The sequence below is a fragment of the Lates calcarifer genome, linkage group LG12 (assembly GCF_001640805.2).
Source record: "Lates calcarifer isolate ASB-BC8 linkage group LG12, TLL_Latcal_v3, whole genome shotgun sequence".
NCBI classification, from domain to species: Eukaryota; Metazoa; Chordata; class Actinopteri; family Centropomidae; genus Lates; species Lates calcarifer.
Window position 1 is genome coordinate 16,812,471 of NC_066844.1, and position 25,184 is coordinate 16,837,654.

General features: G+C 39.1%; 2 protein-coding genes across 4 annotated transcripts in view; both read right to left on the bottom strand.

The window, feature by feature from the left end:
- The window catches only part of slc2a9l2 (solute carrier family 2 member 9, like 2), a 92,290-nt gene extending 79,953 nt beyond the window's left edge, over positions 1 to 12,337 (bottom strand). The window contains exons 1-3 of one of the 3 annotated variants that reach the window (XM_018700286.2): positions 12,205 to 12,337; positions 6,312 to 6,397; positions 1,873 to 1,974 (exon numbers count right to left, since the gene is read on the bottom strand). In XM_018700286.2, the coding sequence (XP_018555802.1) occupies positions 1,873 to 1,974; positions 6,312 to 6,397; positions 12,205 to 12,301 (285 nt within the window). In that variant the 5' untranslated portion in view covers positions 12,302 to 12,337. Of the gene's footprint in view, positions 1 to 1,872; positions 1,975 to 6,311; positions 6,398 to 6,665; positions 6,800 to 9,509; positions 9,651 to 12,204 lie in introns of those variants that run through there. The other 2 variants (XM_018700288.2, XM_018700289.2) reach the window with 2 other exon arrangements.
- A 2,122-nt stretch (positions 12,338 to 14,459) lies between these two features.
- wdr1 (WD repeat domain 1) lies at positions 14,460 to 24,953 on the bottom strand. Its single transcript, XM_051074236.1, has 15 exons — positions 24,788 to 24,953; positions 23,282 to 23,403; positions 22,746 to 22,836; positions 22,484 to 22,631; positions 21,657 to 21,837; positions 20,600 to 20,677; positions 20,312 to 20,392; positions 19,632 to 19,865; positions 18,667 to 18,756; positions 17,513 to 17,667; positions 16,959 to 17,046; positions 16,734 to 16,844; positions 16,370 to 16,543; positions 16,126 to 16,270; positions 14,460 to 15,398 (listed from the first exon to the last, which is right to left on the bottom strand). Exons 1-15 carry the CDS (start codon positions 24,942 to 24,944, stop codon positions 15,292 to 15,294), a joined length of 1,962 nt encoding a protein of 653 aa, XP_050930193.1. The 5' UTR covers positions 24,945 to 24,953; the 3' UTR covers positions 14,460 to 15,291.
- Between the last annotated feature and the right edge of the window lie 231 nt (positions 24,954 to 25,184).

The window sequence follows — 25,184 nt, forward strand, 5'->3', positions numbered from 1 at the left end:
AAGAAAAGGGACGCTCCCAGTGAGGGCGCTGGTGAGTTGGATTGTCAGCATGGACATATTAGCATTAAGGGTGCTGGTGATGCATTAGGTCTTGGATGATTCTGACCAGGGGCAGAATTCTAATAGACGGCATCTTTTATGAATCTGTATTTTTCTGTCATTCACCTACTGCTGGTGATGGGTTGAGGACAAATAGCAGATAATTGGCATCACAGTTTCAAGAAAATGTGTACTCTTCCACACAGTAAATAATGTATGATGCAGCATTAGAGCAAATCAGCGCTGATCCTGTAAATCACACACCACCATCACCAGTTATATTCACAGGTCAGAAATGCTGGGTTTCCTGTCTTTACTTTTCATTCTCCCCTTGCTTACTGTCTTCACCTCACCAATCATGGCCTGCATTGTGGTGTCTAGTTTGTTCACTTCATACACACACAAGACCTGATTAAAAGAGGACCCCCACTGTTCTGTGACCGCAGAGTTCTCTCACAGTTCCGGTGAAGGAAGAGTACAGTTAGAAAAAGGCGATGTTGTTCATTTCTGTGCCAAAAGCAACTCTTAGCAACATTTGACTCATTTGCGGTGACCCAAGTTGAACTACTGTTTGCCTGAGTTACTATAGTATGGACACTATTTTTTTCACTCTACTGTGGAATCTTTAAGGGTACTATATAGTCCAAACATTTACACCGTCAGAATTAAGACACTCAAGCAAGCAAACAAAATGGCAGACAATAAATACAGTGCACTAATATGTAGGGACTGATTTCAGTCACAGCCAAACACTTAATAAACAATAACTAAAGGTACGATCACATTACACTTCCCATTCACTTCTTCTGAAGCCCATATGACAAACAAATTCAGTGAACAAGGCTCAGTTTTTTTCAGTGAAAGCTGAAATCTGTCTTCTGCATTTCCAATATCATTCCCTGTACTTGTATTGGCTACAGCAGAGCTGAGAGTTATAATGTCTGAATGCTAATTAAAGACCTGTGGGGCATCTAATTACCTCTAAACAAACAGAGGGCCAGATTGAAAAGTGCGACCTCTGAAAATGCTGCTTCTCATCCAAAGGTGGCACCACTCAACTGGACCAGTGCATGAAAGCTATTAAAAATTGTGGTTTCTGTTTCACCAGTCAGACATGATTTGCAGAATGAAAATGTATCATCCAGTCCAAGCAATACTAAACACACATAACAGTCTTTCTGTTGATGTCTCTCTCCTCTTTTATCTGACACAAGGCCTTTTTCTAACAGTGCCAAATGAACATATATTCAATTAAATTTATCTCCATCAGAGACCAAAGATAGGGTCACAGTAAAATGACAATGAGGCAAACCCCAGCAGCTACAGTATTTGCACAAAAAACCCCTTTGTAAATCATTATGATGCAACTTTTGGAATCAAAGTTTCCCTCTGCATTTGGGATGAAAGTGTTATTGAACATTTTGAACATTATTTTTTTTTTTAGCTATATCCAGTTACAGAATATGAACTGGTCTGTCTGTCTGGTTTTTCTATTTCTATTGTTAGAACTGAAGTAGGCAAAAATTGTGCAAGATTTCTTTGCCCAAAAACACTGTGTCCGGTAATTAAATACCAGATTTCTCTATGGGAATGAATAAGCTCTATAATAGAGTTTAGCATAACTATGACACAAATTCTGATTGAACGTGCAATTGGAATACAGGAGACATTAGAGTCTCATCATTGAGCATAACTATTAAAACCTGGTTCTGAGGCACTGTGTAAATGAATGTTTATTGATTTCAAGTTGTGCTAACAGATAGGCAAAGCTTGATAAATCAATAGCAGTTGCTCACAAGATGGCTTACAAGAAAGCCTAACAGTGTGACTTACCAGAGCAGGAGCGTTGACCACAGATAGGTTATAGCCGTAAAGGAAAGATGACCCCAGGGCACCGAAGAAGGCGGCGCTCAACAGACAGGCTGTGACTGGTTGCTGTTGAGAAAGCACATAACACACAGTTTCAATCTAGTCATACAAACACAGACATGTTAGAGGCCTTGTCAGTGGTGGCTGCATTGCTATTGATCGATGTCAAGGTCAGACCAAAACCAGGGGGATTCAGCAGCGGACGTTACATATAGGTCCAGGTATCTAGGCCAGGAAAGTCGGTTATTGCCCTCACTTTGCCCTTGAGTGTGTCACTGCTTAAATAACAAATACTAACAGCACAGTGACAAGTTTCTGGTGGTGTTGCATGAACCGTATACTAATTCTTACACTACTTAAGAGACTAAATGATTATTCATAAACTGGATGAAACTGCAAAGACTGAGATCTATTACTAGATTAAAAGGATGCTGTGAATAATAAGACTTAAAGCATAAAAACCCACTAGCACTTAATAAAATCTCATAATACAAATGAGCAAGACCAAACAAAGAACATAATGAAGATTTTGCCACTCAGAGAGCCTGACCACTTACGGGATGAAATCGTCAAATTTGTCCTACAAGTGGCAAAAGAGAAAAGGCCACGGCATGATGAAATTCAAGCCATTTATCCCCTTTGGGAGAATGAACATGCTTAAATTTCATGGCACTATGCCTAGATTACAAGATATCCTGTGTGAAAAGTTGACATTTAGGCCAGAAGATGGTGCAGAGTGTTAATAGAAAGGGTTCATACTCTGGGGACTGTGAATGTGTTACGATTTCTATGGCAATACCTCTGTTCAATTTCTATGTGTCTTGAATCCAGGTTGAGATTTTGGCCTGATATGACAAAGTAAAAGTTGAGAGGTAACCAGAGACTCTGGAAATCCCCTGGGGCCTATGAATATACATAGTGTTCACATTGGGGGATTTTACAGATTTTTACAATTATGTTACATGAAGTCAGTCACAAATCTAGATTTGTTTTCCCAAAATAGAATGTTGACCATTCTAGCAGCATGCCTCTTGGGTTGGCAATGTCAATCCCGACAAAACAAGTTCAACAACCATTGCATTGCCATTAAAGAGACGTAGAGGTATCCATGATCTCCAGAGGATGAATCCCTCTGACCCTTCAGATCCCCCTCACCTTTAATGGTGAGTCTGACTTTACATTATTTGACTATAATCATGAGAAATCATCTCCCTCAAAAAAGATTTGGGCCTAGTTCAGAGACAATGGACACACTCCTGTATGTGTCTCATACAAGAACAAAGACCTTTTGTATTCATGGCATCAACCTATACCTTACAACGACAGGCCACAGGCCAAAGCAATAATCTGTACCGAAGGCATGGCTACATGATCCAGCACATGGGAATAAGACACAGCAGAGGTGATTAGAGGAAGGGTTAGTGGTGGTGATATGGGAGAAAGGATGGTGCACTGGGGCTGGGAGATCTATAGGAGAAGATGAAGGCAGTGTTAAGGATTAGAGCTCAGAATGTTATCTAATGTAGTGAAGAACAGCGAAAGAGAAGGTACAGTTCAAAGTGTCCCCTTCTCCGCTTGTTAAAATTTGTGCTTATTTTATGGTGCAGCTATCTGCAGTGATTAAATTTCTGTGTCTAAGGGTTGAGCATATGGCTTATCCATAATAACCTATAAAATTTGAATTGATTTTCTCATTCTTAAAAATTAGGGGTCAAAGTAAAAGGAGCTACATTCGAGTGGGAGGACTGAGTTCAGAAGGTGGTGGTAACAAAGCCACACAAAACAAATAAATTGCTGGGCAGAGCTGAATGTGGAGCTGGGAAAACATGGCTAAAAGCATGGTAAGCTGTTTTATCTAGGTGTACGTGTTTATTTTTCAAAGTATGTAAAGTTGAAAGCACCACACTAAAAGTAAGTGCCTAGAAAATAGTACTAGGTAGGACATGTGTTAATTCTACCTATATATCTTTCATGATAATAGCTTACTGATAATAATACGCTTGCAGCAGGCAATTGTAATATGTGTCCCAGTAGAGCTCTGCTCCTGTAAAGTCCTTCCTTTTCCATTTGCATATGTTACCACATAAACAGGCGTATGCAACAACGTCTCCTTCGCCACACTTGTTTTGCATGACAATTGACTCCCAAGAGTCCACTTGAAGCCCGTTCTCTCAGTTTCTGGAAATAGGCATGATCGTGTTGTTAGGATTAGTCTGCAGGACCCAGCCCTTTATGGAATAATGTAGGAGGCATTTGGTTGGTGTTTGCCAGTTGATAAAATGACAGCCAACGTCAATGACAGCCAAGGTACCATTCCTGCTAGTAATCCATAAAACAACTAGAGAGGCTGCACATAATAGAATAATAATCAGCCAGTCAGTTATCTTTATATTAGACACACACAACTCCTTTTAATTATTCATGCACTCAAGTTATTTTGCCCCAATCCTCTTTATTTTTAGACTTTCCTAACGTTGCTTTTTATACACAAATTATTTCACGTGTGTAGTTCAGCTTTATAATTTGAGTGCACACTTTCAAACTGGTTCAGAAACTCAACAACGTAAGCTTAGGCAGTTCACTGTGCACATGGAAACTGGACTTCCTGAGACCAAGGAAATAATAATGGCCTTCAGAAAATCTAAGTGCATCAAGCACTCTGCCCTCTGTGTACAAGGCGAGGAGGTAGAGAGGGTAGAGAGCTTCAAATTCCTCGGTGTGCACATCTCAGCTGACCTCACCTGGACCACACACATCTCACATCAGGTGGGGAAGGCCCAGCAGAGGCTTTACTTCCTCAAGAAGTTAAAGCAAGCTCACTTCCCTCATCACCTGCTGACCAGGTTAGGGGATTATTATACCAGTCAAGAGGTTAAAGCGGGGGGGGGGGGAGTCACTTCCTTGAGTGCAAAACGTGTGAAGAGTACATTCTTTGTTTCAGCATGTTCAACAAGCAAGCGGTGCCAAATGGTTATGACACGTTGTTCATGTGGCCCCTGGTTAATGAATATACATGCCTGGTAAAACAGGTTTTCAATACTTGTAATACAGTATGTTATATTTTTTTTACTTTATCTCCCATCACTTGATAAAATATATTTTAAACAAATGTGTTTACTATACATATCATATATATTCTCCTGGCTATTTATGTTTTGTTGGTCCTAGATCATGTTTAACTATTCATTTTTGTAACAATAAATCTCTTTTTTTGTGTTTATATGATTACTAGAGGGTAAATACCTGTTGCACACAGTGATTAACTGCCAGATGATTTTAGACAATCACTTTCATTATTACGTAACCAAGACTGAAAAAAAGGAAAGTTTGTGTAGGGAAAATGTAAACTAGATAAATTATTAAACACCAGCTAGAATGACAGTCATAAAAATAGCCAATATAAGATAAAAGGAAGAATACAACAAAGTTATGTTTTATTTATTTTTTAACCACTTAGAGATAAAAAGAAAAATGCTTTTGCAGCAATTGAGAAGTAAATTATTTAGCTTGTTGCATTATTTAGTCATGTATCCAATTATATTTTTCACTCATCGGATAGCTCATTCGTGACTTTTTCCACTTCTGAGCCACATTTAGAGACAGGAAATGTGTCCCCCCTCAAACCTCACAAACATTTCACACATGACAGATGTTAATGCATCTACTTATGCACTTTATTCATCACACTGCTACTTATGTAGGCAGGTATGAATATAAGTACACAGGCATGACCTATTTGAGAAATGCTTAGATTTAAATGGAAATGCTAATGAACTTCAGTCAGTTTAGGACCTTTCTGAAACCTGATTAGAAACCAACTGACTGTGTTATCTTTGAGGATTGATTTATTAATTAATAACACGACTGGGCAGCTAGACCAAAGCTTTGACACTGATGTTTGCATAGCCAAAAGTGGTGGGAGGAATGGGATCAAATGAGTGACAGTCAGTTCACCTTTTATTAAAAGTTGTCATTTCTAGCTGTCTTTTCTTATTACTTTAATCTAATGTTGATGTGATTTTAGTGCAGATTCAGGCAGTTGAGAGGACCTTTGTGTGTCAGCAGCAGGTCAAAGCCTCAAAAACCAGCAGCAGGGTTTTGGAAAACAAACCAGACATTTGTGCTATGTGTAAATTACAAAGGTCATATTCACTACACATTCACTAAGGTACATATGCTCTAAGGCACACTGTCGTCACCTGTTCGGGTTAATCTGTGACATAAGAGGCAAATAACAATAACATGTCTGATAGTTGTGACCCACATAGTGCTCTCGGAGCAGAACTGTCAGTCTGTCAAACCAGTCAAATTTTCATACATCACAAAAGATATCCTGACTTGGCTGGAAAGATAGAAAGATATACACTTGGCTGTAGTGTTGTCAGCGACTTAATCACACTAACCTTTGCAGAATCCTTTCCGGAGTTGCTCATCTTGTGATCAGTTGGGGCGTCTTTCTGTGGTTTGTCCATCTTAAAGTCTGAGCGACCTTAAATGAGACGGTAATATCATATCAGACATGTAGTTCATGTAGAATACCCCTAGGAAGACAAGACATGTTTCACAACAAGAAGGGGGAAGTGGGATTTATTTCAGAAACTACTGCGTGAATCATCTGCTGAAAAGGAAACGACAGTGCCTCTGTGTGCTGACATGTAATACAGAGAGAACACAAGTTAAGGATTTACACTGAAAGTAGCCTTCAACTGACAAAGACAACAAAGTCAAATCAGTCTGCAAACATGCAAAACATTTACCTTAGGGTGAAATCTTAGCGGCAGAATCTCAACTACAGTTTAAAGCATTGGATTTTTGCGCAATCTTTCAACAACAGAAAAAAAAAAAAAAACAATGGTCTGGTTTTGTACCACACCACAGTACAGGATTCCTCAATGGTGGCCAACAGTGATGGATAGTCTGCCACCTAGTGGTTATAAGAATAGTAACACTTAGAAATCCTGAACAGAAGAAAATTCAGAAACTTTATGAAAACTAGTAAGTAGCCTTGAAATTATTGTGAATCAATACCATATGCAGACCTGCTACCAAATGCAGTTGATGCAGGGAATTGGACAGATGAATTTCAAACTACAAGTCAATTCTTTACACTCTTTGTGAAAAAGAGTGAATTTTTATATGTTTTTTTTTTTTTGACAAAATCAAGAAGTAAGCATTTTCCATATAACTGATAGGAATCAGTGTCTTGTAGTGCAGAAATGCTGGTTTCCTCTCCTACCTCACAGTTAATTACATTTAATAGCCTTCAGTCAGCTCACAGAATGTTAATGAGTCTCTTGATTGGATGACTAGAATGAAAACCAGCAGGACCCTGAGTCCCGAGAAGCAGGATAAAAAACCCCAGCTGTGGAGTGAATTACTAAGAAGTCACATGACACATCAAAAACTTAGTCTAACCCTTCCTGACTATAACGATTTGATTAAACTGCTGCTTTGATTTTCAGTCTGTAACTCACTTTATCAATCTGGAAGCTGGAAGTTTTATTTAAGGGTGTATGTTGATGGTTTTATGGGGATTTATTCTGGCCTAAATTGCTGTGAAGCCACAGTCCAATCAGCCTGAGTACTTAAAAAATGCATTAAAGACATTCACGGTTTGCCTAAACAATTTCCTCTCACTATTTAATCTCCATTATCAACAAATGTAATATAGCTGAATGCAAAAGTTCACCTTGGAAATCTTACCTCAAATTACTACAGGGAGATCTATCTGGCTTTTTTTTTTGGCCAAGTTTAATATTGCAACTGTACCACATCCTATGTACAATTAAGATTTTGTTTGTGTTTGAAAATTAATTTAACCTTCTCAGTTTCAATTCCTGTAGAGTGGTGGTAGTGTGAGTGTGAGTGTATTTGCAATCTGCACCTGCAGTGGAAAAAAGGTGCTGATTCATGTCAGAAGAGTGAGCTGCCTTGCTGTTTGTCTCATATGCAGAGGCAGACTGTTCTGGGTGGTTATCAGTAACCATGGGTATTGACTTTGGGATACCTCCTACATCTCTGTAATCAGAACATGCCCCTAACAACCTGTACATGCAAAGAGGAAGGCTTCAGAGTCCCTGGCCTTGCATAGGGAACACAATGCAGTCTGTTTCCATTGCCACACACTCTCAGGCTGAAACAGAGTAAAGTCTTTACTGAAAAAAAGATAATCTAGAGGTAGTTTCTGAGGCATCAAGTCAACAAATTATTGAATAATTCATTCATATCCATGTAGTTTATCATTCCAACACACCGACAGTGAGTGCAGGATTGAGTACATCATAATTCTCAAATACTGCATCACTATAAGTAAGGGACTTTTGTCACCTCCTTAAAAGAATATCCATGGAAAATCTATGTTTTGAAAAGCTGGTTTTGAAAAATCTGAAGCTTGCTTTGTAGGGGGGAGAAAGTCAGAGTATTCCTTCAACAGCACAATCTGTGATTTATATGTAAACAGCATGGGTCACCTCGCCATTATATCTTCACACACACATACAACACAAGACTGAAAATTGCTAACAATCACTAGCTCTCTGTTAATACAGAAACTAACACTAGACATTGGCTAAATCTGAGCTATTAGTGCAGTCTGATGCTGTTGCAGGTTGGTTACAAGTAATGATCACAAACTCTAAGGTAAAATGACCAAAATTAAATATTTCCATCTATAACTCCTAATAAATAATAAATTCTTCAACACATGAACATACTAGGGCTGCGTGATGTGGTTGAAGTCTTCATGATGATTTGCTCAAGGTTAATTTCTGATATTGTTATAGATCATGACATGTATATAAAATCACATAGACAGTAAAATAATCAAACTGCAAAGCAGTTTCACTGCTTTCCAGCTGTGCATCACAAGAGATCAAACTCATGTCGCATAATCATTAATTTGGACAGTTGAAACTGGTAAAATGATAAGTTAATTTTATGATTATATGACACAGTTTTATTCCAGTGAATGTCTATAAATTCTGATATGAAGCTCCCTACAATATCATCTGTGCATCAGTTTTATACTATTGCAAATATGACACATCAGGCACTAGATGACTGTAGGTACTGATTATGATGATCAACATTTTCCTCAGATATTGACATGATTAGTCAAGGGAATGTAACAGATGATGCTATTTATATCACTTTATTACTGTATTTGTTAGATCAGATTAGATTAGATTACATTATTTCAAGTATTGAGACAACAAAATGCAGTTTAGCATTTAAAAAGTGCAAAAAGTCAAGAAAAAGCAATCAAGATTCACCAATTTTATCATTACAATGCAGTCATATTGACAGTTACCATTATGTTCCACCACTTAACACAAAAATTGTTTAAAAATGTTGGAAATAATACAACCAGTTACCTGCAAGAGCTGTCCATTGTAACAGACCACTAAGTTTAAAAAAATATACACACGTCATACTTGTAGAAGAAAGTAATAGTAAGTGAATTTTTAACAGCCTAGAAATTTGTATGGTATGATATTAGCAGACCATGGCCCTGAGAATAAAATTAAAAATGAATGTTAAAAACCTCTGTTTCCACATTTATTTTCAGACTAAGAGAGAAGTATTGCTGTGGGCGCACTTACCCACACGCAGGCTGAGTCTCCAGTGCTCACAGGAAGACTACTGACCTAACATTACCTAGACATAAATGTAATTATTACACTGACAAATGATTAACTTTCATGAGTCCCTCCCTACCCATCTCTCTTTCTTATGTCATCATGCCGATCTGATGTTAGCTACGCTGTGCGGAGCAGAAGAATTAACCACGCAGGTGGATAGCACTGCTCCACTGAGAAAAAACAAGGCAACACAGAGGCACCTGAGCAGACTGCTGACTAACCATAATCACCTTTTTATTAAACACAACCGGCTACACTAATGAGGACATTATGGCAGCAATAAATCACATTAAATTAATTTGCAAAAATGTACTTGTCCTCACAGACCACAGAGGTGGTTGTAATGTAAAAAAAAAAAAAAAAAAAAGGAGGGTAAATTTAGAACCTGTGGTCACAGACTCCACCTTTATGACCCCCATACAACCCATATGATATTAGAAATTAACTTAACGCCCCCCTCATCTTGCTGCAGTGATGCAGAGGTGTACTCTGGAAGCTTGTGGCATCACTACTGAGCATGGTTACAGGGGCAATAGAGCATACCTCCCAACCACACTCCTTTTCACCCAGGAGGTGACACAGGTATGAAACTGTCAACCAGAGAGGGCAGTTAAACATTTTGTTTCAGGCTAAGGCCCTGCAACTTCTATGCTCACAGATCAGTTGTTGTAAGCGTGGAGCTGACTGACAACTGCAATAAAGTTTATTCAAACAAGACAATCACGTCCTCAGTAGTGCTGACAAAAGGAGAGAAAGAAGAGCATAACAAATGGCTGGAAGATGCAGACAATATGGTACAACATAGTTAATTTGAAAAGATGAAAAGGGTAAAATGTATCTCTTCTCATGAACACTGAAGCTCTGTTAGTGTTGCAAAAACTTGATGATGAAATTCAAATTCTTGCAGCCAAAACAGAAGGCCTACATGACAAAATCAATAAAGCATCAATTTACTTCCAACAAGGGTTAGAGTAAAACAAAGTTAAAAGTTATGATAAAGAAATCCTGCTATTTACCTTGAATAGGGTATTTGAAATTCATCATGTCACAGAGGAGTTGCAATTGTCAAGCTTTAAATCACTAATATACAGATTCAATGTTGGTAGAAAATGTATTTTTCTACCAGCTTTTTAAAAACAATCAAGAGTGCCCATCCAGCTTATCCATGCGTCACTGTCCTGCTGCATTTCTTGACCCTGTGTAACCCTGAGCAACATACCCCTTCATCAATGCAACTGGTCAAAGTCCGGGAAGATGTCCCCACATCAGATGGTCTTCAGATCAGACACACCAGAACACATATCTTGTCTACCAGCTGTCGAGGTAACATGCATACCCAGCTGAAGTTATCCCACAGAAACATATTGGATGCTAATTTCCTCTCAAATGGAGCGACAGCACCATTCTAGACTAAGAAGAACATCTTACTGCAACTGGTGGAGCTATTGCGGACACACTTCAGCTTGTTACATAAAAGCAGCACAAGAGCTTGTCTTCTGTTCCCCCCCCCCGCCCCACAAAAAAAAGGAATCCTCTCCTCAGGCAACGTTTTCTCTGATCAATGGCTGCTTTATTCTCCCTTGGCTCAACATTAATTATTGTTGAAACTACTCCCTGGCAGTTATCTATATTACTAACATGTGAGCCACATTTCTGCCATGTGAAAACTCCATAAAAGAGCATATAGAATGTCATGAACACAGGCCTAAAACCACGTGACTGGAGAATTGCGCAACTCTGAGTGTGTGTGGTTAGCTATTGTGAACTGCGCTAAGGAAATATTTGTGTCAGGACAGAGCTGCCATGGGAGGAAGATATGGCAGAGTAATTTAACTCAGGCTTGTAAACTGAACACCCCCTTTGGGACATCTTTTCTCGGCCCTGGAGTCTAGGTAACAGAAGTATTAGGTTTCCCAGGCTGTGGATGGACTTCTCAGTGGGAAAAGAATCCACGGGTAGGGTTTGTCCAAAAAGAAAAGTTTTCTTATATTCCCATTTCAATTTCAACCATATATTTTGACCATGTTTGTGCAATTTATCATCATGTGTGCTATAATTGTATACAGCACAAATCCTGCACTATTCATGTCTACAAAATAGTCTACTCCAGACCTGATTATGTCAGTTACAGCTATGGTATACTACGCCTCTTTGTTCAAACGTGCACAGCCACAGACTAAATACAAAATTATCTACATTGTGCAGCATTGCATATGCACAGACTGTCTGTCATACCATATCATACAACAATGGATTACAGAAGAAGCCTATGTATGAAGTCACAGAGCTCAGTTAAAAGACCCCTACAAAGAGATGCAATACAATCCCAGTGAGATGCAAAATGACCACAAAGAGACAAAAAACACCTTCAAAGAGCAAAACAAACACCACTAAGGTGCACAAAGTGACCATAAAGACACAGCATCGTTTGTAGTCATTCTGTGTCTCTTGGAGGGACTGCATGGTCAGTAAAACTCATGCCAGCAGCTGTGTTAAACATTGACTTTCCCCACTCTGTCGGTGGCTCTGTGTCACCTAGTTGCCACAGAGAACTATTTGTACAACTGTGTCTCTCTACAAATGTGTTGTTGTGAATGGATGGAAAAATTAAAAGTTCTTAAATATGTTCTTTTCCAGAGAAAGAAAGCTCACCAACCTCTCTCAGGACTCTCGCTGTCTGGATCACAATCAGGATTTTTCTGTGGACTCCACAACCAAACTAACTGCAGGCACGTAATTAAAAAAGATACCATTATCACATGAGAACTGGCTGGCTAATTTGATTTACTGAAGCTGGACATGAACCAAAAGTGGTTGGAGCCACAGTATATAGTGCTGCTGAGAGAGACCACCTTCTTTTGTTATCTGTCAATCATTCACAGTATGCATTCTGTCTCATAAAGTTATACAGTAAACTTCAGTTGGTGGGAAAAAAGATGTTAAATGATGTACCAAGCTTTGTTGCCCATTGAACTTTGGTATTTTTTCTTTTTCTTACTTTTACAGCAACAAAGTATCATGCTAGGTAATTACACATGAGGTTCTTACCTCAGTGTAGTTGCATACAACCTAATATCAAGGAAAATGCCAGTTCTACCCATACAAACCATTTACATTTCAGACCTACATGGAAGTTGATGTTCCACTTACCTTTTTATCTTCCCTGACAGATTGCTTTATGAAACCTGCTCAAGCTATTCGTCCTCCTAACACAGACAATAGTATGTTTCAGTCAAATTGGTCAATTTTTTACTGCATCTTCTGATGGAGGCAATTTAGCTCAAGTTGTTATATATGCTGTGCAGTTAGCCAATAGGCAGACCATTGTTTGATTCACTAACCTGTGGTGCTAGAGGGGGAAGAAAGAGTCATCTGGTAACCTATCAGCTTTCTATACTGTCATAGCAAACTGTGAATAAACACTGAGAGAGAAATATGACCGTTCTGATTATTTTTTCATTTGGCTATTTTTCAGATATTTCATCCACCCACCTCGGTCCCAGAGCAGCAGGATTGGAAAGAAAGTGGATTTGAGAAAACACTCTTTTTCTACTTCTGACTGAAAATAAGCCTGAGACACACCGATCAGCCATAGCCTCAGCCCGCCTGCCTAATATTCAGTAAGTCCAATTTAGCTGCCAAAACAGCCCTGACCTGTTGAGGCATGGTCTCTGCGAGACCTCTGAAGGTATGCTGTGGTATCTGGCACCAAGCTGTCAGTAGCAGATCCTTTAAGTCCTGTAATTTGCAAGGTGGGGCCTCCATCAGTCTTACCAGCACACCCCACAGATGCCCAGTCCTATCAGCGGTCATAATGTTATGGCTCAGTGGTGTATGTCAGATAGCTTTCCTGTATTTTCTCTGGGAGTATCCTGCCATCTTGCCTAGATAAAGGTATCTTAAGATAATGGTGAGGTGTTTTAATAGAAGCCATAACTAAGTACTGATTTACTTGATGGATGCTGTAAAATTAAGGTTGTAACTAAATTAAAGAATGGCAGATAAACATTTATAATATTTGAACTTAAAGCTAACAAGTGATAGGTAGGCCTAATATAAGGTGAACTAACCGGCACAGCAGAAACATTTAGTGTTACCTTAACTGTCTGTCTTCTCAGAGAAGGACATTAAATACACAGTTGTGGTCTGACTAGTGAGTAAGATCTACATAGAGTTTGGCTTTAGCTTTTTAGCATTTACTAAAATGTGCTTAATAATTATGTGATGATTCCAAGTTACAGAATTGGAATTTTTCACAGGAGACAAAAAGTAGTTACTTGTCTTAAAATCACATTTGAAATGAAAGTATAGCAGTTATTCATAATATCAACAGCTTTCACTGGATTAAACATTAACCTGGTCAAAGTTATACCTGTTAATTATCTGTTTCCTCTTGAACAGGTATAATCATGTGAAGGCCACACCTGTAGCACCACAGCCACAATAGGAGTCGGTTAAGTTTCTTAGATTTTGACATTTGATACCGATAACACACACTACCACTGCAAATAACAAATTTCTCTTATAGCATTTAAAAATAGTACAGCACAAGACCCTTAAAGTAATTATATGAGCACCATTTTAAAGATACTTTTCATTTCTGCTTTATTAAACTTTACAATAAAAGGAGACAGAAAAGATGGAGACATTGAAGTGACAATGTCCAACGTTCAATCACTATTACATAACGGCCAACTTACTCACTGATTCACAGGGAAATCCTGGGAGATACGCCTTTTAACAAGGCTTTTTCATTTGATCCTCTCACTCTTTGCACCCAACTACAGGAGGCCCCTACTGGTCAACACCCAGAGTTCACTGTGTTACTGAATACCATGAAGTTGTGATGACAATCTGCACATGAAAGTGTTTGACAAGTAGAATAAGTGCAAATCTGCATGAAACAGAAAATGCATAAAAAGTGTTTTATTATTATTATCATCATTATTAATGAGTCACTTCCACTTTGGAAGCAGATGCATAAAGATATGGAAAAAAAATGTGAGACAAGCATAGTGGGCCCAAACAAAAACACAGCAACAACACAGGACCTTCAACTGAACAGACAGCATCTTGATTGTATACATACTTTGTTCTTTCAGTCCCTATTATTGCTCCACAGTCCAACAAGAAGAGTAATGAGTCACAAAAAAAGAATGAAACTTAGGACAAAGCAAAAAGCAACAACACCCACCCCCTTTAAAACCATGAAAATAACAAGTGACAGGCAACTGCAGTTAGGACCAGTTACTTCTCTTTTCAGGAATGTAACCAAAAGGTTTCATTTCTTTTAAACGCTTTTTTTTTTTTTTTTTTTTTTTTGTCAAAAAGACAAGTCACTTTTGGTTCATCCGTTTAGTTAGGATGCATTGAGCCCAACCACAGACAAGGATTTCAGTTTAAACTGAGTGAAGGCTATTACCTATGGAATGTTGAGCTTACATATAATTTTCTGGGTCCATAACGCTTAAAGAGATGTAAAAGCACTCATGGTTACATTGTATATTTCATCTCAGTGTAGGGTTACTTGCATCAGAGATACATTATCTTGGATAACTTTAATGGAAGTCTTTTCCCTATCCATAACCATTTACAATTCAGATGTTTACAGACAGCATAGAACACCGTTGAGATAGTGAAAATACAGTTAAAAAAAAAAAGAAGAGAAGGAAAAAAAAAAATGATTGAATTCTACAGTAGTCCTCCTTGTCCCTGGAGATGTGGATGTTTGTCTGCTTGCAGCTCAGTATGTAATAGTCCACTGCTTGATGCTGGCATCGTGGGAGGCAGTGACTAGAGTGTGTTCATCTATCCAGGCCAGACCGCTAACATGGTGCAACCGGTGAGAGTCTGCAGACATCAAAGCATTAAATAACCAGTTACAAAGTTGTCTTAACACAAAGAATAATCGAAACACTAAGTAAAGTATATGACATTCGTAGCCAAGACATTTACATTCTGTAATTACCTCTCCATTTACTAATATTCACCATTAGAATCAGCCACTCCTGTGCTGGACTCAAACTGCCTTCACATGTATAGAATAATACTTTATTGATCCTTGACAGGAAATTACTTAATGAAGGTATTAAGAGGAATGTTATTTTACTGATATCAGCTGACTGTATGCAACCTTTACTGCCCAGCCACAGGAAATGCAGTGCATTTGTCACTGAAATGAACTCACATGGTGCACAGCATGAAATCAAATTTCCATTTTAATTATTTTTGACTGACTCCATAAAAAAAAAAAAAAAAACAAAACAAAAAAAAACAATGTGAGTTTGTTATTCTGCTCTGTACAGACATACACCAGCTGCTCTTCTGTCATAGCACTGTCAAAGCAGCTGTTCAGCTAAGTGATTACTGTGGTGTTAAACCACACTAGCTGTTAACACCAGCAACCCCAGGTGTTGTCATTTAAACCAGGACTATCTCAAGGAGTAGAACTTTAACCCCTGTTACAAGCACTAAATGTAGGACTTAACTCAACTCAAAACGTCCTGTTAGCTTTGTTTTAGTATGGTCGGACACTGTCGAGCAATAGTGAATGTACACGTGCGCTTGTATGGCTTACCTGGGAGCTTGATCCTCTGGTCTGCATCAGCAACCGTCCAGATGTACACCATCATGTCCATCCCACCAGTTGCAAAGTGCTCATTATCAGGTGACCAGGCCAAGGTCACTGGCTTGGCATGGTGTCCATAAAACTCCTGTTTGACCTGAGGAAAGGAAAAGAGATATAATGATTCCATTTTACACTACACATGTGGATACTGAATTTTAAATAGTCCACTTATGCAGGATGGACAAATGTTTACCGAGTGGCCGTCTGCCACACTATAGACTGTGGCAACTTTCTTTTCGTCAATTGCAGCCAGATAGGCTCCATCATTGGAGTAGGCCATGTCTGTGATTGGCCCTTTAGCCTCGATTGTTTTACCCTCGTCCTTCAGAGTGGTGCCCTGAATGGCGTACAAACGGATTTTCCCATCCTGAGGAGACAAAAAAAAAGGGAACGAATGAATCTCAAATCTAATGTCACAGAGTGTGCGGTACAGTTTCCTGTGATGATTACTTAAATAGGTCATTATTACATACCAGGTCATACTGGTATTTTTCCCCACTCAACTCAAAAAGCATTTTCATGCTTATGTTTGGCAAGATAATGTGTGTTCCACTTACTGTTCCCCCCACGGCAGCAGTGGTGCCACCAGGGTGGATGACTCCCACCTCTGCTTCATAGTCGAGATTGTCCAATGTGAAGACTTTCTTCTTATCCTTCAGCAAGACAATCTAGGAAAAGCAAGAGATGAGGGATGATGCCATCCAAAAGAGACACAATATTTGCAGAGATCTGACTTGTAGATGATTCCTGGTGAGGTTAAGCAATGATGATGAAGACATTACCTGCCCAATGCAAACAGCCAGTGACAGCCCTCCTGTTGCTGCTGACACACTTTTGGGCTGGAAATCCATCTTCACCAGATCAGAAGCACTGAAAACCCCCAGGCATGGTTATTTACATGATAATTAAGCTTTTAGCAACATTGAGACGTGGACTATTTTTTTTTATTCTGAAAGCTGATATTTACGTAAAGGAAAATAAGCGACCTTGCATGACAGGACATCGAAAAACTTACATTGACGCTTATTCTAATCATATAGCTGGGACTTTTTGTGAAGTCATTTTTATAACCATTTTTAATTACCATTTCCCATCCATGTTATTATACTGAAACAGTCACTTTGATGCAGTGTTTGTAGAATGACTATAAAACACAGACAATATCAAGGAAAACTGTGGCTGATTTTGTGCAAGACAGCGTCAAGTGTAGGCACAACTACCTGTCATCAACTGTCAAAACAAAGCTCTACTTCCACACTTTACCCAGACTGATTTACATTATCATTAGTTCATCTCATAGTTGTTATCTGTAGCAGCAAGATATTATGAACCTCACCTGTACTCCTTCTTGTTGATGTTGGTGTAGCGCAGTGTATCATCCATGCTGCATGTCACCAGCTCGTTGGCTTCATCAACCACCATCTTGCTCACCTGGTTGCTGTGGCCCTTCCCGGAGAAGCAGTCGTTCTCCCCAGTTTCCGCATCCCAGTAATGTGAAGTAAACGTAAAGGAGACAACTAATGGAATGGAGTGGAGCTGGTTAGTCATCACTACGGGAGAGCATTGGGCTTCAGCTCAGTGTTATTGTCTGTGCCACAGGGTCATCCCCACCTAGTATCCATCTGATAAATAAGCTATTTTAAACTCTTAAAAATGCAGATTGCCCCACAAATACTTATTTCCATCATAAGAGGTGATACTGATAGTTAAGTCATTTCTTAAAATACCATCCCAGTCTACTTCCATGTTCAGTCTCCACTTAAAGAAAGCTCGTTATAACCAAACTGCTTGAACAATATTAGACCAATTTCAGAGAGTTCAGAGAATTCTGTTGGACCATGAGACTTTCCATTTCACAGAAAGTGCTTCAGTCAATATTAAATGGCCTGAGTTTAGCTGCCAACAATGGCAAACCCTTGGTGCTGCCATGTGCCATTGTGATTATTTAATTCTGCTTCAAGAATCTCCATCAGCAACACATTCATGGTGAAACTGTGTATAGAAATAGATTAAAAAAGCCATTTTTGAACATTTTTTTGTGCAAGCAATTTATACAAAACGGTCCCCTCCAACAAGCAAATAGCTAGTATATTATGTGGTTGCCATGGCAAAGCATGCAGATACAGTCTTCAACTGTATGAAAACAAGAGCATCTTTCATGCAGCAAAACTTAGCTACAGCTGCCAGGATCTTCCAGAAATTGGCAGAGTGAGTGTGATGGAGTGCCACCATGAAATGAGGAAGTGCTGTGTCTTTGTTTTCATTGAAACATGGTTACACAGCAACATTCTGGACACAGCCGCCGAGCTGGATGGGCTAACTTGCTACTGAAGTACCAGGGAATCATCGTAGTCTGGTGGGACTTGTGGACTGTGTGTTTATATCCACAATGAAAAAAAAAATCACCTCTAAATGGAAGAAAATAGTCTATAGACAGTACATAGATGCTTGTGGGCAGTTAGTACTGGCACCACTTAAATCACAAAGGATATTGATGTGTCCATCATGACTCCCCGAGTAGATGTATGATCGGCCTTCATTTTTGTGAACTGTCAGACACTGGATGGATTTGCTGTGACCCTGCAGGGATGCACAAGTACATGTTGTTAATATACACGTAGGAGGGCGCATAAGACTAGTTTTGTACAATATTAATCCCCATACCATGAAGGACATTTCACTTTGGCACCGAGAGATTCATCAGCATATTAACCTGGGATCATTATGATAACATGATACAGAGTGACTGGCATTTTCTCTCCTACTGCTTTCTGGGATATATAATATACTTCAGTGGATAAGACCGAGTTTGGTGGCTGAGTCAGCCACCAAAGTCACTCGACACTGACATTTTGAGGGACTGGAGCTTAAAGAATACCGGTGTAATTTTACACCACATATCCCCTTTGCCATTTCTGCCAGTCAGCGGCTCCTGGGCTGTGCTCTAGTGAAAGATAGTTTTATCTTTATCTTTAACTTTTTTCAGATTTCCATAGAAAACAGTTTTACAGCAAAAGGTAGCACTCCTGACAACAAAACTTTTTTTTTTTCATTAACATCCATTGTTAATTTCTGAATGTGTGTGCCCAAATACGCAGTTATATAATAATAAGAATGTTTGTAAATGAATACATAAAGGAATGGATGCAGACCGAGAATTGTACATGTGTGCTACAATTTAAGTAAAAGTGCAGTGAGATTTGAAAATGTTATATTTTCTTCTAACTGCAGGACAATCATTAAATGTGTTTTCACAGATATGGCCATACAAGCTACCTACTACACATTTACAACTAACATGTTTTCAGTTCCTCAGTGTTGTGGCAAGCAAGAATTTAAAAAACAAAACAGCTTGTTTTCCCATTCATGTCAACTTTAACACAAGGCTTGGATCTGCATCAGGGAACCCTACTGATAATATCCAAAAATAACATCCTTAAAAATTTGATTCTGACCTTGACGGTGCGTATGGGCCGGTCAGGGTTGTTCTTGTCCAGGTAGTTGATGTATCCTGACAAGGAGATGCTGAGGAGGTGGTCTTTCTGCCACAGGCAGCCCAGCTGCTGGTCGAGCACATCAGTGCCCATGTTGAACGTGGTGACAGCCGTACCTGCACCAACATCCCAGAGCTTCACGGTCTTGTCCCCTGAGGCAGAAATCAGTTGGGAGCTGTCAGGACTCCAGCTGACCTGAAGGATAGAAAGCAGTGGAGATTGGAAGGTAATCAAAATGCATGTGACCAAAGTTGTCTGTAAAGACTGTTGTAGTGCCCTATAAATGTTCACTCAACAACAGGAAATCCAGTGCTATGTGGAAAACAAATCAGTGGGAAAAAAAAATCAAATCAGTAACTTGAGGACAGAAGGAGGCTGCTTTCAGACAACTTAATCTCTAATTTGAATAGGAAAATGAGTGTTTTCTGTGTCTACAGACTTTAGGCAGACTGCATGCCAATTCTCTTTTAGTTAGCTCTCCTGAAAAACAAAACCCACGCAGTTAACCAAGTTACTGGGCCAAAGAATTTCAAAGAGGTAAAACACTGCAGTGATGATTTGTTGAAGTGCGAAGAAGACAGACTGACAAAAGCATTTGCTGAAGATAGCGTTTCGATGTTATATATAAAAACACCACTTACTGCGTAGATTCCTCCTTTGTGGGCCTTCTCTCCACCCAGAGAGCAAACACGCTCACCATTTGTTCCATCATAGATGAAAATCTGTGGAAATGATACTCGTTAGGAAGGCAAGGAATGTTATTTTGCACACAAATGCAGAGTTTGTGAATTATTTTACTACATAAATACTACTACATCATACGTGTATTTTTTCAGTTCAGTATCACAGTGAGCGTAACTTCATTAAGGCGATCTTAATTTAAACTTTTCAGAGGTTCACATGCCCTCACATGATAATCTAATACTCACCTGGCCGTCAGCACCAGCTGTGACAAACCGACTTCCATCCGGAGAGAAACGGACACAGTTGACAAACTGGCTGTGGTCCTGGAGACGGGGGAAGAAAAATTGTGAGAAATTATTCATGAAGAAAGACTGTGCACATTAATATACATTAGTATTCTATGTGGCACAGTCCCCTAGACTTTCAGTCTGTTATCACAAGACATGACATATAAGTCAAACTTTCAGATGGCAATGGAATTAGTCATTCTTAGTCATCCTCATGACAAATAAAAAGCCGCAGTTCTTCCTCAATTTAGACCATCAGGGCTGATTCAAAGCTTAGGCTTATTCACACAAAAACTCTGCAGCGCACATTGTAAGAGCAGCAACAAAAATTCCAGAGCTGCACAAAAACAAAATCCTTTGGCTAACTGTTAAGAGTTAAGAAGGTTGTAGTTAGACCAGTTTATTGCCATGCCCAAAAAAAAAAAAAAAAAAAAACATTGTTGCTGATTTTTAAAAAATAAAATACTTCCCTCTCACATATTATACAATCAAGTATCACAAGCTAGGTCAGTATTACACTGAAAAAAAGGTAACTGCAGACTGAATTCTAAAAACGGACCACAAGAATCTTGAAGTAGAGCACAAAATTTAAAAGGCTTGGTTTGCAAAAATGTATAAACATGTTTCTGGAGAGAGGGCCTGGTTTCAGGAAGGCAGCTCACACATTCTCCAAGAATTTATGGGGGAAGTGGGTTATGTAATTTGGAAACAGGCAAACAAGGCAACACTGTCAAAAACCACCAGGGTGTGACAGACTTGAGATGACCAACGGGCATTACAAAGAAGACAGCTGGTTCAGTCACGGGAAAAATCCATTATCTGCTGCTATATCTGCATTTGCTGGAGGCCAATATTTTTAATTAGTGATTGAGGATGACGTTTAGACTTTTGTTTAGACTTAGACGCTCCTTTATTTCTAAGACAGGTCCAGCAAAATCAACTTGGTTACATCTACTTTATTTAAACACAAATAAAAATGAAAAAAAAAAAGCAAATGCTAATCTCTGCAACTCACACGCAATGTGAACTTGAATTTGAAGGGAGGCCCCTCGAAGAAGGAACCGCAGGTGTCATCGCTGGCAGTGGCAAGGCGGTAAGGGCGTTTCTGCCTTATGTCTACACTGTTGATTAATTTGGAGTGGCCAGAAACTTCCCCCACTGAGGATCCAGAGTCCCACAGGAACACTGCCCCAAACCTACAGGAAGGAGATGAACACACATTCAGTTGTGCCACGTTTGTGTGAGGTCTGAGAGAGGAATAAAAATAGCAGATAAAAGCAGAACTTTGGTAGAATACTGTGTCATACCTCCAAGTCACACTAAAATAATGATGCTGTGGATTTTTTTTCTTTGTAATTCTATTTCAGTATGTGTTCAGAAAAGCAAGTGACATGCAAAGCCTTAGATGTCTTAGCTGCTCAACAATTATGTACAGTAGATAGCATTCACATTCTGCACAGCACTTTGTTGATATTTCATACAGATTAATTGCACCCAAAAAAAATCCAACTTGGCATGTTAAAAATATCTAAAGCAAACAGTGGACCTTTGCCCAGTACACATTAATCAGTGTGACTGCCTGTGTTAGGAGGAGCTTCTCATGAGACTGAGTCATTATGGTCAGAGTTTAAAGAGACTAACTGCTTTCCTCTCTTAAAGATGAGCATTTTTTTTTATTATTAGAAAATTCACAATGGATGTTAATGCAAAAAAAGGAGTGCTACCTTTTGCCGTAAAGCTCTTCGTTTTTTTGTTGTTTGTATTTTTGGACATGAGCTGTTTTCTATTATATATGTGTATATATGTATATTTTTTCATGGTACAAAAACCCCAGACACTCACTTCTCTCGTCCGTCCCCAACAACAGCAATCCTCTTGCTGTCCTCTGTCCATGCGATGTCCTTGATCTTGCCTGAAATAGGAGTGTACTCATACTTGAGCAGGTGCTCCTTCTGGGTGGTGTCCCAGATACGGATCTTTCCGGATGCATCTAAAGGATATGAATACAATTGTTTCGTTACAGTATCAACATTTCTGTGGTAACTGTGAGTTAATGCGAGTTTCTGTGGGTTTGTGGATGCAGGGTCATATCTGAGTTGTTTACCTCCAGATGCAATGTAGAATCCACTGGGGGCATACTTGGCAACAGTAACTTGATGGGCATGTTCAGTGTAAATGTCTGCGATAGCGGGGTTCTGTAAAACACAGAAAGTGCGAGAAATAAGAAGGTCTGCATCTGACAAGTGTTAAACATATGCTTCCCTTCTTACTCAGTACAAAGAGAAGGAAGATTTCTGTTATTTTGTTTTTAACATGGGTCTTATGTTCAGAGTTTTGGCCACTGTTCCTGTTGGTTATGATAAGATTTTACTCATTAAACAATTAAGGAGAGATAAAGGGACACAAACATCTATGCTAAAAACAACTTTGTACTGTGCTCAATACACCCTGACCCCACCCTTACAGGTGTGGTTACAGGTGCAGAGACTGTGTTCCATTTGGCCATGTTCCATTGTGTTAAAAACCATTTACTGTAATTAATGAGTAATATGTCATTGTGACTAATATGAATAATGGCCAAAACGAGATCCAGATTTGTAAAAACATTTGTTGAATATGGCTTTAAAAATATATAATTACTTCAATGTTCCTGATGATGACACACTTTCCATTGGTATACAGGAAGTTGTTGCCTTTGGGATCACCACCAATCACTTTTGAAACTCCCCTCTCCATCTGTGGGAGACTGGCGAACACATGTTCTGAAAGAGTAGAAATAACAAGAAAGATGACAGATAATGTGAAACATTAAGTTTAAAACAAATCAAAGGAGCATACACAGAGAAAAAATTAAGTATTAACCTCACCAATAATTGTTTGCAGACAGAAATTATCAACATGAGATGATAGAGCCTGAAAACCTGTAACTTGCTCTGTCTAGATTGACATCTCATACCATTACAGTTACAGATTCAGCATATGCGTATGCAGAGTCAATCAGTATCACTTAGGCCACCATTAGTCACTCTGAGGACTTGTTGTGCTGAAAATGGTCTCTGATTCGTCACTGACCTTTCCAGACACATTGATTACTGCCAGGTCTGTACTCATTGCTCAAAACAGTGTTCAGACCAATTTAGTACAGAGCTGTCATGGCAGTGTGCATGAAAAGTTAACTTTCCTACTATAGAAATGACGTTCACGTCACAAACACCTGAATATCAATAAGATAAAGTAAGTGTCTTTTAAGCTTATACATGATGTCATGGTATCATGTTAAGCACAAGAAGAAAAAAAAGGAAATAGGAAGGAAATAGATGTAATGTTTTTTTTCTGCTCTGCACTTCCTAAAACTGTGCAACATCACTGTGCTAAAATATTGTGGCAATATGTTTCCAAGATTACTACTGATCGTTTAATGGTTTATTTCATTGTTTGGGTTCTTAAAGTATTAGTGGGAATGAAAAACAAGCACTTCAATCTCATTGTTATTGTAATTTCATAAATTCACCAACAAAACGCCTCTATTTTCCGTCTACAATAAAAAAAACAAAAAAACAAGACCACTGAATCTTAAAGCTCACAAGACAGCTGTAACGACGTTGTTGCATTTACTGGGCTTCCGCATTGACTAAAAAAAAAAACTCTGTTTTCTTGTTGAGAACATCAGTTCTTATCTCCAGCTGTTCGACATCAAACCTAAAACCAAAACCCTTGTTCAGCAGCCACAGACTGTATCTGTGAGCTACTTCCCCAGCAGCGGTTCCTGACTGTCTGGACATGTCATAACAAAGCGATGTGACCACAACTATTTCCTCTGACTGACGTTAGCTCAACCAGCTAACGCTAATTTAAATGAACACCGTTGTGTTCAGGGCTGCATATGGAGTAGGAAAATCTTCACTACAATCCGTGCTTATTAGACACAGGTCTGTAGTAAATCCTGGTATAATCACTGCCATTGCAGGATCCTGTATTTCATCTGCGAGATGAAGTGTCAAAAATCGTGCAGCTATGTATGGGCGAGGCTAGCTAGCAGCGAGCTACCTGTCTGACTAGCTCGATGTGCTGAACAGTGTCGACCAGAATGAGAGTTTCGTTGCATTTCCTCTCAGCCAGTTGCAAGTAAAAATAAAGCAGACTTACTCAGTTCATGCGGCATTTTCCCTGCTGGTCTCTTGCTTAACGTTACTCTTCCAAATGAATGAAACAGTGGAGACAGTGAAGCTCCCCCGGCTGTGCACTCCCCGATCACACAAACACGGAAGCGAATGCAGCCCTCGCTCAGCCTGGCTTTGCCCATATATAGTAAACTCACATACTACGCTGCGGCTGTCAGCCACTAGCCATGCACTGCTGCTTATGGGATGATTTCTCCCTCATATTTGTATTTCAGGCTCCACCAATCAAATTGCCCTCGTTAACCCAAATGTGGGTTTCTCATGCGCTATCATCACATTCACAGAGTCAACAAACAAACACAAAAACAAACAAACAAACAAAAAAACAGAGAAAGTCAACTCTTCAAATCATTTTGATAAAA